The 15,215-nt window shown below is 36.8% G+C and overlaps 1 protein-coding gene across 11 annotated transcripts in view; it reads right to left on the reverse strand.

Annotated features, from left to right (window-relative positions):
* The window catches only part of PTPRM (protein tyrosine phosphatase receptor type M), a 443,069-nt gene that overhangs the window by 159,560 nt on the left and 268,294 nt on the right, over nucleotides 1-15,215 (reverse strand). For 7 of the 11 annotated variants that reach the window (XM_074548743.1, XM_074548708.1, XM_074548687.1 and 4 more), the window contains exons 13-14: nucleotides 14,917-14,953; nucleotides 9,720-9,794 (exon numbers count right to left, since the gene is read on the reverse strand). In XM_074548743.1, the coding sequence (XP_074404844.1) occupies nucleotides 9,720-9,794; nucleotides 14,917-14,953 (112 nt within the window). The remainder of the gene's footprint in view (nucleotides 1-9,719; nucleotides 9,795-14,916; nucleotides 14,954-15,215) is intronic. The other 4 variants (XM_074548727.1, XM_074548755.1, XM_074548750.1 and 1 more) reach the window with 1 other exon arrangement.

A 15,215-nucleotide genomic window follows, 5' to 3' on the forward strand; every position in this document is an offset into this window, starting at 1 on the left:
GTCTCATCACAATTTATTTTTAACAGAATTGTAATCCAGACAATTTAGTCTGGATTTTTTCTGGAGACTGTGGTTTAAAAAAAAAAAAAAAACTTAAACAAGCAAGTGTTGATAAAGAGCTCACTTCTCCTTTAAAACAAAGCCATCATCCTTTCTACTAGCTCCTCTTTGCCTTTTTCTTTTAAGCAAAGAAACTTAAATAATTAAAATTCATAAAAATTTTCCTCTCTTGTGGGCACCCAAGGAGCTGGAAGCCCTCATTCATCTGAGAAAAAAGCATAAGCACTCACACTTTAACAGCATTGAGATCATTAAGGGATGTTTAAAGCACACTCAATAGCTGTACCATAACCAGAAATTATTAACAAGTCTCAAATATACAGACACAGTCTATCTCCTTATAGGAAATAAATAATTTACTAAGGAAAAAAAGTATAAAGTCTTTGGAACCTTAAGCTTTCAAATGACCCTAAAGAGTACTTTCACACACTGTAGTCCATTTTATGAAGAAAAAAAGGATGGTTACATATTTAAAAGTATTCACTATGTGCGGCCAAAGAAGCAGCCACAATGGAACACATCACAGACCTCTATGCCAACAAATGGAAAAGCCATGGCAGCATATCTGAAAACAGCTCCCACCACTGAAATTAAAGTTGAAATCCTCCTGACTTCTGTGGAAAGATAAAACTGGGCTTCTTTACCAACTCCCCTCTGACTACACAAACACAACAATGACCAACATGATGAGACACACATTTCTAATCAAGGTTGTCTCAGGAGTAATGAGAATATACTTGCATCATATTAGCTGTATGCATGTAGGTATCATACTGAATAAGGATGAGGAGGTCTGAGAACAAAAGCACCAACAAGGGCTGAAATGGCAGGTTTTGAATGTAGGGCTTGTTCCCAGCTGATGCTCTGTGCAAGATGTCCCACTTGCAGCCATTGGAAGTGCAGTTGCATCTCACATATGTATGTACATATATGAGTATATAATAGATGAGTTACATCTCATATATGTACCTTTATAACTTCTGTGAACAAGAAGTCATAAAGGTACATATACATACAACAAGGGTAGCCTTTAGAGCTGAAACATCTGCTTTTATGGTTCTCCACACAACCTCAAACCAACATTACTCATGGTAGAAGAATAACTATTATCTCAAATTAAGGAAATGAAAGCAGACAGTCTGGATTGATCCTGTCCATACCTAACACATTTTCTAAGCAAGTCAGCACCACTTTCAGGCCATCCCTACAGAAGAAGTGGACAATTTACCGCCAGCCCCACCAAATGCATGTGAGTTTCACCTATTGCTGAAGGAAACCTCTTGTTGACTCCCATGCTTTCAACATCAGATCTACTCCTGAAACTGTACTGAGACATGACAAGCAATATCCAACATCACTGAGAATTTATTTCAGCTGTTTTCTAGAAACAGAAAGGTGTGGATTTGAAGACTGAAGAGGACTCTGCCCTCTTCAAGGAAGATAAAATGTGGTTTTCTAGCTCTCAACTGGCTTCTACCAAGCAGGGAAGATGTGAAATTAGATTACAGTAATGTTTCTGGAGCTGATCTACTCAGGGTGAAACTCATGTACAAAACTAGATGCTTTTGGCCTGGACAAATACAGCTGTTTTACTTTCCATCCCTGAATGCAAGGGATCACATCCAGCATGGGAACAAAGCAACCTGAAGCTGTGGGTAAGAAGTAGCAGAGTGAGGTATCATCTTCTGATCTTGCTGTCAGCCAAGGACTTAAGCAGAGGAACACAAACGAACAGTTCCAAATGGAAACTCAGTGAAGGCTTGGTTACTGTGCCATTAGGAGAGGGGCAGAGGGTAATGCAGTATAGGTATCCCTGTGGGAGGTCTGAACACTCATGGATGTTTTGACCTGTGCTGCCACTGGCTCACATATGAGGCTGGCATTCCTGGTGACTTTCACCACCAACCTCCCATCACACTGCAATCCTTATGAAGGATTCTTCAGAAATCCTTCAAAAACAATCACACTTGGAATTTACTTCTCATTTTTCACTACCCACACATTTTCCTGGAAGGAAACATAACATAGTTAAGAACATAGAATGAACATAATTCATTCTACTAACAAATAAATGGAATTATACATGTAATGATGCATGAAGAAATAGAAAATAGAAAAATATGTCTGTGATAAATTTATAAAAAGTAGGAAAAAAGACTCAAAACTTCTTTTAAAGCATTTCAGAGTCAACACTGTTTTGGGACAGGAAGGTCAGCTAGAGGAACTGGAAAGCAGAATCAGCACAACAAAGGAAATATAATTCCACAGAATTCTACATCTGTCTTTGTGCCAATACAGTATAGCAGTTCTTTTGTTCACATTTCAGAAATTTTTATAATATTGCCAATAAAAAACCCTATTCAGGCTGAAATAATGTTGAATGCACCAATATTCTAGTACAAGGGCAAGAATAGACTAGGCCTCCTCTGAATAGTCATCACTGATTTACATTTGGGTTTTCATTTATTTCCTGGAGATTCTAGGGGTTAAAGGAAAATCTCCACTTGTCCTACTTGATTAAGAATGTCTTGAACAGTCATTTTTATAATCAGCTCTTTTCACTTTTAATTATTGACACATTGACTCATAACCAGAAGCAGTCTAATTCAGTGACAGCAAACTGAAAAGTGCAACTATTTTACTTCAAAAAGGTTTATAGAATACTTTGTTTGCTTTTGACCAATTAGAATTTACTACTTTTCCTCTATTCTTTACCTTGTCCTTCCAATGCGAACTCAAAAGTTTAAACAGGACCTGAGAGTACTTATTTCCCCTCTTCACAGCTAAAAACCACGCAAGACCCCAGCTTCTGTTCACGTCTGTGGAAAACTGTGACTCAACTTTCATTTGCACAGGAATTTTCTATGTACACAAAAACCTTTTAGTGCTCAGCAGTGATAGAAAGTCAGATTAAGGGAAGGAAATGAAAATTCAAAATTTTTGAAAAATGAAAACTTGAAAATGCACAGGTGCACCTGAGTGTCTTTCTCAGAGCTCTAAAATCACTGGTTCTTGCAGTCAAACTCTCATTAGTGCAGAAAAGGACATTTTCAATGTATTGTCTGAAAAAAGTGTTAAAAACTTGTCAATAACTGCAGTTATGGCTTGCATAGCGCTGAACTCTTACTACAAGCAGACAAATGTGGCTTAGATACTTATTCAGATTTGAGCTATTTCAATGAAACTAAACTGAATGAATTGCTGAAATATTATTTTGCCCAAGACAGTATGTTCTGTAACTTTAGCTTAAAGTTGACAGTATTACTCTCCTCTTTGCTGCACTACTCTATTTAACTGTAACACATCTGAATGCTCATCTGTACATTAAAACAGAGGCAATTCACATAATATCGCGTTAAACATTTGTCAAACTCTCCAGTGGTACAAACACCAGATTTGCAGACTCCAAGAACTAGAGATTATTTTACTCACATTTTATTTCGAGTTAAAATTCAAATTGCTTAGCATTTTATGAATACAGTCAAAAACTACAGATGGGAAACACTGAAATTCACAGGGTTTTTTTTAGTTACTACTTATATCTCTGAATTTCCTTGTCTTCCCTTGTCTCTCCTTAATTTTTCATAGTGATACATACAAAACTCTGTTTCAAATGTAAAAATCAGAGGCATATTTTTTAATACAGAAATGAAGCAACACACTCTATGACAGTTAGGCTTTAAAAATTACCTACTGTTATTTTGCATTGTTTTCTGTTCTCTGTACATTGCTGATGTTGAAACATTTTGAAGTAGGTGTGATACTGACCAGAACCAGTACTGAACAGATGACAGAGATTCCTTCAGTTTCTTAAGAATTTATCCTGGTCATTTCATTCATACAATTACTTTCATGACTGGATTTTATGCCTTCATTCTCTGTAATGTGATTAAGAAAAGCTCCCTCTCCTCCCAGCCCAACCTCAAACAGCCTCACAGACATCCTGACATGAAGATTACACATTACTAAGAGAACAGATTATTTTTCAAGCTAGGAGGAACCAAAGAGACCCATCTTTAGTGGCTTACATTAAATTTGGATGACTCTTGTCACGAAGGAGATATTAGACACTTGGAATCATATTTTTCTCTCAGGTATGAACTGGAATACTCAAACTTCCAGACTGGTTTTGTACTTGAGGGATGTAACACAGCATTGTAACTGCAATGACTGACTCTTACTTCTGTGGCAACCAACTTTTTATCTGCCCTGAATAAAAGACAACCTGTTTCTACAGTGGTAAACATACCTAATGAGGCTACTTGTCCTTCCTAAAGGTAGGGAAAAGTTGATACTTTCTTCTAGTTCATGGGATCTTCTCCAGCTGCTCCTGTCCCAGGTCTGTAACACAGTGCCTTTTCTGGTGATGCAGCACCAGGACATCTGAAGAACCCACACCCCCTTGGCCAACCAGAAGCATCAATGGCCAGAGAAAAACTGCTGCTATGACTCTGCAGTTTATCCTCCCTAATCTTCTACTTATGCATGGGAGTTGCAAAGGTCTCATTTCCAGAGAACGTTAAAGGAACTGTTATTTTAAAACAAGAAGTGGAGTATTTAACATAACAAATACAATCACACTAATAACTGGCTTCTAATCAAGTTGGGCTCTTTTTTGTGTAGATAGCAATGGGTTGTATTATAGGTTATTTCACCATTTGGGAAATGTTATTAGCATTATTTTTAGGCCTTCTTAGTCTTATTGTTTAACTTCAGCTCTTCTTCAGTTGCTCTGTGGAAAATGTACTTATGCGTAAAAGCATAGATGCTTTGGCTGCACTGTCTTACAGAAAACCTGACATTTGACTCTGTAACATACTAGGGGAAATAAAAGGAAGAAAAGGAAACAGCAACTCCCATGGCACTCCTGTATCCTCTTAACATTTTCTTGTAACTATGCTGTTTTATAGATGAAACTGTCACTGCAAAAATGACAAATATAACACATAAAAGAACAAAAATGGGCAATAAATCACAAGTGACACTTCAGCCCATTGAAATGCATTCAGCCAGTGCTGCAGAAAGTAGGAACATTTCCTTGTTTTGCATTCTGCCCAGCTGAGAAAAGGACCAGAATCCTTGAACAACTGGTATAACAATCATTGGGGCCATCACATAAAAACAAGCTTAGAGTTTCACTTTGGAAAGTCAGATCCATTCTCATTCTGCTTTCCCTGTCACTTATCTTGCAACAGCACTGCAATATGGCTTTGACTTTACAGCACACAGGTGCTTATTCTCCCCTGGATAACTATCCACAACTCCAACTAATGCAAATATTGCCCAGAAGTACCAAGACAAGAATAAACTTCTAAAATAGTGTATTAAACCTGCAGACAGACATGTCTGCACATAGGTTTGTTATTAGAGACTCAACTAGGAAATAGTCTCAACTAGGAAATAGTGGGTTCTACATTGCCCAAAATAGCACTTCAAGTTTTAGCATGTCAGAGTACATCTAAATCAATGTTACATGGTCTGGGATGGAGAAAAAATGAATGTGAAAGTCTGTCCAGTACATGCTGCTATACCTCAGATGCACTGTAAAGCAAAAATCAAGGTAAACAGCAAAACACTCCTTCTCAAATTTATGTTGTTGGTTTTTGTGTTAATAAACAAACTGAATTTTCAGAAATACAGTATAAAACTGGAGTAAATTTCCTGACATAAAAATATTCCATGAAGTTGTGATTTAATCAATCAAAGATTTCAGTTTATTTTTTTTACTTTTACTGTGGAATGGCTGAGAATAGAATGTGACCCAGAACACTGCAATAAATCTTGCTATGTACTGAATGTACATCCTAAGAAATGGGTATATTTTATTATAGTGCTAACTTCATAAGGGAGAAGAAACTTACTAGGATTATTTTATGACTGCTTTTAACTTGTTTATAAAATATGGAGATCATCTAGACCTTAAGGTGTGCAGGATAAAACTAATTCATGTTTTAAGCTTCTGCCCCATCTTTTACAAAAAAAAATTCTTCCCAATCATTAAGTATCAGTTACCTTACAAAACTTCTGACAGATCTTGCTGCATTTGATTTGTACCAAGAATTTAATGTATGAAGAATGTACAATACACAGTTCTCTCATGCAGCTGGATGTGTAATTACAATGGGTCGTAAAAAGGGCGTTCTATGGAAATCAGTCTTAATAATATCCAGCAAAGTAGTGGCTGCTCCACTAAATCACAAATGGAAATACTTTAATTCAAATACAAGTAGCTCAGACATATTTCAACAATTAAGTAAATGCCTGACAGAATGAACACCCTAATCATGATTCCAAGCATGCTATTTTATCAGAATGCAGAGAACAAAATATATGAGAGCCAAGTGAATACCAAATATGACCAATTTAAACCCATTAGATGAAGTGTCTCTTACAAAATACTGAAACAAACTTCAAATTATTTCAGTATTTCTCAAAAAGATGGATTTTTTATGCAACTCTGAAGTTAAGACCATACAATCATTTTTATGTGGCAAGTTTTCTGCTAATATTCTACATGATTTCAATGGAATGTTAAACTGTATTTGTTATGAAAACATGGAGACAGTATCATGAGTACTACTGTGCTTCATGTATACATAATCTGTTTTCTTCACACACAGGAGTAAGATATTAGATATGCTCTGTCTGTTAAAGGACAGGTTCAATTGAGTGGATTTCAAGTTAGTTACTTTTTGTAAGGTAACACAGAAAGCTAAACGCTATCCCCCAAATTTGAATTCCTTAGCTACTACATTATTGGATCACTGATAATTATGTATTGAGTGAACACTGATTTCCCTGTTTTGACTTCTAAGAGCCAAAATCACACAGTTGCTTTTACACTGTGTTATCTTATTCCATAACTCAAGGACAACTACACTGTAAGTATTTAAGTGCAAGGAAAAGTTCTCTTTGCTATGGGCTTCAAAGGCAACCTGGAGTGGCTGTCAAGATATTTAGGGCAACTAGCCTGTAATCCTTCCAATGGTAGACCTGTTATTTTTATATGAAAAAGGAAGGAGAAAGGAAGGACAAAGAGAAATTAATAATGCATTGTTTATCAACTGCACCAGTAAGAGGCAAGGCAATGATGACGAGGATGGAGGAAATGAGTGCAAGCAGAACTGGCTTGAAAGCTGAGCTGCATTATCATGATATTTGTGAAGAGGAAGACCTTTCAAATTTGGTAACGATATTCAAGAATGCAGCGAAGATTTTAAATTTTCATTATGCAAGAACCATCAGCTTCCAATGTAAAGAAACCTGAAAATGCCATCCTTGACCTTCCCACTGCCGCTTATGTATCTCCTCAAATGCTAAAAGACAAAAGTAATTTCTTGATCTCAAATATAATTACTTTGGTTCTGAGCAAAGAAGTGAGAAAAAAGCTCTGAACAGAAAATGCTAAGTGACATTTAACAGTTACAGCTGTAGGGCTTGTGGTAACTACAGTTAGAAACAGCCCTGTACTTTCATATAAACAAATCCTTTTACATGGAAATCATTTCCACAGTCTTGAAATTTATAGGACAAAAATGTGGGGACAATGTGTATGACTCTCAGGTCCGTCATGTGTGGTCCAGTTTCTGTAAATCTCCTTTAAAAAACCCTTTGTGCTTCTCATGGGTACTGCAGATCCCACTACTGCTGTACTGCCCTGGCGTTGAAAAGCCAGCCCTAAGGACCGCTAGACAGGATGTTTCCCTAGAAAAACAGGAATTCTTGTTGCTGTCATGGGACAACCTTGTGGGCTGGGTGAGGTTTCTTTGCTTGCTACTGCAGTTGTGGCAAACGAGGAGGAAGATGTTTCTTTCCTTTTGAGCACAGAGTCTTTCAAACATGAGGTGGGGTTGGGAAGATGATGAGGGTATTTCAAAGGCTTTCTAATACATTTCACAAATAGCTAGAAATGCTGTTGGCAGGTATAATCTGATATGCTCCTTTTCACTACAAAATTAGATTCTGGTAGAACATTTTTATTTTCTTTTCAAGAAAAAAGAAACAAATTTCACAGATCTGACAGACAACCACAGACTGCCAATGCCACCAGTGACAAAGCAATGAAATAAATCCTATGTCAGCCAGCTATCCATATCTCTTTATAGCCAGCTAGCCATATCTCTTTTCTGTCACTGTTAAGTACTGCGACCATCCTCTGGTGGAACAGGCATGTCTCCAGTGTTACCTGTAGCTACCCAGTTTTGCATTGAAACAAATAAAAAACCCAAAACAGGAGAAAATATTTCAATCTCCACATGGAAAAATATAGAAGCTTATTTGAATCCTGTGATAAAGAAATCAAAGCTTGAAGTTCAAGGATATGGAAGAGATCCTGTCTCTTCAATGATTTATTTGAATTGTCAGGTAAAAATTAACTGAGGTATAAATATGTATGCAGAAACAGCTTCTGCCAAGCAGCAGTAACAAGAACAAGCTACTTAATGGCACTGTAAGTATGTTATTCTGGTTAGTTCATACATTATTAGAAAATAAAAGTATACCATGCAGCAATTTCATCGTGATTGACAAGGTAACTTGGGCATTATGGATCATTCAGCTTTATTATTATAACACATACCCCAGAATTAAAAGCTAGAGCAGACATGTCACTAATCCTCTTATCTTAAGCTGAATCATTTAACTACCTCTTATTTACTGTACCAGTATCCAGATACCAGACATCTGAACTCGTCTCATAGGTAACAATGTGCTTTCCTAAGGAACTATGCCAGTACTCTTCAAAAAGGCAAAGATTTATCATACACTAAAAGCTGATGGACTAGGTTTACTTCCTCCATTAGATATTTCATCACTTCTGGTTCTAGTTTTTTTAATGCTCTTTGATTGTCTTTAAAAAGAAAAATGTTTGCAAATCCCTGAAAGGTTTTAGGCACAGGTTTCTTTTCTAAACAAAATTAATCATTTCCCCGGGTTCACGAAGTTTTCTAGCATATTCTGAGCCATCCTTCAAGCCATATACAGCCTACTAATGGTTCCACTTGAATACTGAGTTTACTTTGACAATTAGATTTTGAATCCTTAAGTGTTGTTCATTCTCATATGTCACATGCTAGGTTGTTTTATTTTAATCCTAGAACTCATGTATGACATAATAAAAAGGAATCTTTTGTATTTCTTTATTTTAATTTCTTTCACATTGAAATTTTGCCAGAAGACATGATCTTCCTACCATTACACAGGAAAAAACCCTGAATCCACTAATACTAGATCTTTGTCCTAACTTGCACATGCAACTTTTGAGCCTCAATTATTTAGAAATTCTAGTGTCTTGGTTTAATAACAGAGAAAAAAAAATAAACAGGTACACAGATATATATCTATATGCAAACTTTCATTTACTTTATGGATGGAGCAAGACGAGATCTCTTTACAACATGAGGCTTGAAGGAACACTCCACAGATCACGCACACAATGGGCACATGCAGTGGAGTCGTACATATAGGGACATGTGTGTGAGTTTTGGTGCCAAGCACACCACTGAGTTTAATGGAGCTGAGGGAAAAAAAAAATATAAACAGAAAGGAACTTTGAACACAGGAAACTCATGAGCAGAGAAGGAAGAAATTGTCAGGGAAAAGGAGCCAAAGAAGAAGAGACAGAATGGGCATGGTGACTGGTCTGTACTTGAACATCTGACCTGTTAGCTGGTCGTCGCCTGCAGCAGGGGCGATGCGAATGTATGGTGTTGTAAGCTGAGTCACGATTATCGCAGCTAAGGCAAAGGAAGAGGTCCAGGTCAGCATGCATGAGGGAAAAAAAAGCCAGACTGAAGCTACGCCAGCAAGAAGAATCTTGGTCAGTCGATTGTTGTCTGAACTTCACAAATGAAAACCAAAAAACTCCCACAAGTTCCTTTTCATCTTTAGTTGTTAGTGTGGTTATTCTGCAAATTAATAAGCTGTGGCGAGTGAATTTCATTCAGGAAAAGGACTCAAAGCACATTATTCACTGCATTTGAGGAAACTGGAGACTCTTTGGCCCTGCCAGTCACAGCACTAAACTTTCTAAATGAAAACAAGCTGATTATTCAGAGTATTCGAATATCAACTTCTCCAAGTAATTTGAGCTAGTTTCATTTTGATTTTCCTATTTCATAATACTACATTTTTCCTACAGTTTTTTAAAGACAATTTTTATGTGAAGCATTTTTGAGCTAGTTAAGATTAACTTTTCTTGTACCCACTTGGCTTACTGTTCTAAAAATGCATCCACTACCCATATACTTAATGTTCAGCATATAGAGAATGACCACTGAGAGGTGGCACACCTTTTATTAAGTATGTGTGTAACTGCCCCAGATCTGAGTTTCAACTTCACAAAAAAAAGCTGAAAACCCTGACTTGTTTGCACCCTGAAATATCCAGATTTGTCTGACAGTGTTTTAACAAGCACTCCCTGCTGCAGACAACTGCTAGTGTGGCTCACATTAACGAAATTTGTTATTTCGATGTTTTCCAGCACTCTATGATTGCCTCTAAATGGTTAAGCACGCTGTGATACATATATATTAAGGAATATTAAAAAAATTAAAAGGTCAGATCCAACACGATGCAGCTGGAGAATGATGCAAAGAAAAAATATTGGAAAATTAAGGACAAAATTATATGAAAGATCACTCATTTACATAGAACAGCCTGGGTGCTATTAGAAATGTGGCAGCGAGAGAGGAAAATAGATCATCTACCATCTGCAGACAATTAAACTCAAAACTGCTGCTGCATAATATTTGGAAATATCCCTCTGCAACACTGAAATGCAGTGTTGACAGTAGCTTCTAGAGTACTATTGCTATTGGATTTAAAATATTATAATATCCTTTTCTCTCTCATAATTAATGAAAGCCTTCCAATATTGCAAAATTAGAACAATGGTGCCTCCCTCTTGAGAACTCCATTCCTAAGAGATAATCAAGATGTTTCTATCCAGACAGTGTTGTAAGTCATATCAGGAAATATAGTCTTAATATAAATCACAAACCACCACAAAGTTGATAGTAATAAACTTGGAGGAGTTTTGGAATGTTTTCAACTTAGTCTGTTGAGATTTTACAGTCATTTAGCTTGAAGAAAGAGTAGGAATATGAAAGCCATATTTCAAGCAATATATGACAACCTTTATTACCACTGGTACAAAAAGCTATTCTGGATTTTTGTTTGTTTGTTTGTTTAATTATCTTGTCAAAAATAATGGGAGTGGAAACCCTGCAGTCTCCCCATTTGTATATACACCAAATAGTCACAGAGGTCCCAGAAGCCTTTCTCTACAGAAAACTGAGATCAGGAGACTCCACATCACAATAATGGGCTGTAAGATCCTTCTACTAACAAAGTCACTGGCAAAGGCTTCCTTTGACTTCATCAGAAGCAGAACTTCCAGCTCTACAAAATCAAACATTCTCATCCTAATTTATACTTGTAATCACTGCAATCAGGATTTTTATATGATCTCTAAAAGAACACATTTAACAGTGTTTCATTTGTAAAAATGCAATGGTCATAAAACAAGATAATTTTTTTAAAGGGTAGAAACTGAGCTTGTTTAAAATACACTTGATGGAATGAGAAAGTATTATCTAGCTACTGACCCCAGACATGCATTTGACCCAGCAGAATTAGGCTGCACTTTTCTGGAGATAGGCTGTACTCCTCTAACAGGAAACCTGTCAATATGATAATAAGCTATCTGCTGCACTTGGTCTCTGATACAGCAACAAGGTTTAATGTCTGCCAGTTGAGCACATGCTTGGCAGCAGAGCACATGCATCATTCCTGCTGACATCAACGGGAGGGAAGAGGGTACTCAGGGTACAGAACTGTTCTGCTGGATCTGGGACATGAACATTATGTTTATATTACAATGATGTATTTTTATTTTTATAAAAAATTTAAAAGTGTATGGTAGCCCATGTAATGAACACTGCAGGACGTGGATAAAACCAACTCTCATTGCCCTTAAGAAGGTCTTAAGGACACCAACAACTTTACTATCTGGAGGTGAGATAATTAAAAGGAATATAACTAGCAGGTGACATAGCTCTGCTCCTGACATGTTCTGAATGCCCATACTGATCCTCAGGGCAAACTTCAAACAGGTTAACCACAATGAAGTAGCTTGGCCAATCTCAGCTGGCTCAGCAGAGCAACTTCAAAGTTGCCTTGAGTGACCTTGATCCTAGGAAGGGCTCTTGATCCTAGGAATGGCACAGGCCTTTATGCAGTAAATTACTTACATCTCTACTTTAAGATGGAACAGTTGTGAAGTAGTCAATGAGATTATTCTCTGTGTGCAAAAGCAGGTACATGATTGACTTGATTAGGGCCTAGCTGGTCAGAGCATGGTGCTAGGAACACCAAGGCTGTGGCTTCAATTGCCATACAGGCCACCCACTTATGAGCTGGATTCAATGATCCCTTGCAATTCAGAATATTCTGTGATTCTGTGAAACCATACGGCTTCTCACAGACATAGTAAAATCCACAGTGTCTACTGATTTCAATGGCCTACACAAGGCCATAGGTGTCTTCAGGATCAAACCATAATTCAAGAGAAGATTTTACCAGTTTTATACATGAATGTCCTGAAGCACTTCCTCTAGCTCTAAAAACACTGAACTTGAACTTCTGAAGATAAGAGAAGCCCAGATGACAAATATTTCAGGAATGTTACTAGTATGTGAAAACTATACGTGGTACTGGAGAGCGTTCCCAATCTTATTTGTCAGGAGCACTCCAGCACATAAATAGATGGACATAACAAGCACAGAGAGCTTAAGTAGCTCACTGTCTAGTAGTTACACTGTAGTCCCAAAGCTCAGTGGAAAATGGTGCAAGTCTAAGAAATCTGGCAGAGTGGTTAGAGCAGCCCTTGCTTACTGGGGCACAAACAATGTGAATGTACTGAGCTGTTTGTGGGGATTAAACAGAAGGAAAGGAGATTGGGAGAGGACAATTTTATGTCTTGTCCCAATGCAGGTATAGTGATTTCTGACCTACACATATAGGGAATTTTTGCTATGTTTTCTTCTAATGCAAATGTGGGAGGTCCAGAGAGGGCACAAAATTCTGCTTTTCCCTTAAGTATCTCAGTTAGATCCAAAGGGCAAACATCTGTGCAGACAGCTACTTTTAATACCATATAAAAATATGTCATGGTCTCAATTTAATCTTTTTTAATTAATACAGATTAAAAATATAATTCAAGCATTCAGTTTTAAATCATAGAAATCAGTGATTTACTGTAGCCCCCCAAGAAAATTTTGCACCAGGGACTAAAAATACTAAAATACCTCTGGTTTAAAAAAAAAAAGTCCTCACAACAACCTCTAACATTATTTTATTAAGAAAAAATCTGAAATATGCTTTCAAAACAGGAATGTAGAGAGATTTTATTAAAATAAAAGCTGCATTTCTCACATCTCCATTGCCAAATGGGTTAGCTCAAAGTAGCTTGTTGCTATGGGAGCTATTCCAATTCATGAAGTTACCCTCGCTTTTCAAATGAGAGAGTAAAAATTTTCAGTCAGCCAAGTAATTTAAATAGTTGAACATCCATTAGCTATCAGGAATACAAATCTTCAAAAAATTTAAAATCCATTCCTCTAATCATCTATTATGATTTCTGATGTACCCTAGTTCACCCCTGATATCTCTGAAGCTACTTGAAAACAATACCGGATTTCACTTGCATCTGGAATTAAACTCTCATCTGTATTATATTTGGGTTGAGTTCAGATACTTGAAAGATTTCTGTGGTTTAGTAAGCAGTCAGTATATTGAAATTAAAACTACTTTCTTTGGTTTGGAAAAGAGAAGAAGCTGGGAATCAGTTCAAAACAGGCATGAAAATGTATTTGTCAAATTAGGGAATATACAAACTTTCAACAGGGGTAACTTTATGCTAACATTTCTGTTACTTTTAAGAAATGACATTCTCATCCCATTTAGACTTAGAGGTGCTGATGAAATTGTGAAGTCTCCATGTAAAGGAAATCATGGTGGAATCCCTTCCATTAGAGAGAGTCATTAGAAACAAGCATGATCTCCTGCAAGAAGCAGTTCTTGTTTCAGGCTCTTGCCAGGCGGTATTACCTGCTCCTACTCAGTGCTGCATGTTCTTTCCTGTTCCTCTACTACCATCTCCATGTCAACTGTACTATTCCATCACTTCTTTTTCAGGCTTTTAAGTTGCCACTAGCTAAAAGTACTAAAAAGGTGAGACTACAAAGATAATCACAGATAGATCTAGCCCCCAAAGATAAATAGATCAGCAACATGTTTATGTTTCCCTGTTTGGAGACAAAACCTATAGACAGTACTGTCTCAATTATACATATCTGTCTCATAAATGGTAGTATCATCTGCTGACAGATGAGTAAATATAGCTGATCTGTCTCATTAAAATGAAGAACATGGTATCTCTGCTTCTCTTTTATACAGCAATTAAGTTAAGGTAATTGCTTTCAAGTAAGGGGCAATTTTTCACTACCAATGTATAAGCAGCCAACATGTACTCTGCAATTGGCAATTTTACAACTCTACTATACAAATACAGACATATGTATGTAAGTGAGATCATATAAAAACCCAGAGAATATATTTTAAAAGCCCTGTGTTCAAGCAGACAACCAGAAGTAATTAATAAATTTATGGTTACAAACAAACAAACAAGCAAATTTTCTAAATCTCAACTAAGAATGCAAATGATACTATGAAAATTCTATAATATGTTTAGTGATCTGTTTTAGCCATATAAACACTTCTGGAAGTTTCCAAACACCATGTGAGGGGAAGGTCAACAAGCTGAAGTACAGAATACATGACATAATCCAAACATACCTTTTGTGGCTACCCTGACGCAGTCGATTTTAGTTTCCTGTGTCAAACAAAGAGCAAAAAGGTCACATCTTTTGTTTCTAGACAGAGAAAGACATCCATTATCCTATTCTTAAAAGTACTGATAAAATGTCAAAGCAGAATGTGCCTCATTCCACATTTAACTGCTTATTAGCTAACTCCACAGTGCTTTCTTAATATGGACAAGCACTGCTTGGGTATGGTATGTAAACATTTCACTTAAGATTCTTCTAAAAGAAGAAAATGTGAACGATATTCACAGGAGCACAGGCAAGTGTTCA

Source organism: Zonotrichia albicollis, chromosome 1 (assembly GCF_047830755.1).
Source record: "Zonotrichia albicollis isolate bZonAlb1 chromosome 1, bZonAlb1.hap1, whole genome shotgun sequence".
Classification (NCBI taxonomy): domain Eukaryota; kingdom Metazoa; phylum Chordata; class Aves; order Passeriformes; family Passerellidae; genus Zonotrichia; species Zonotrichia albicollis.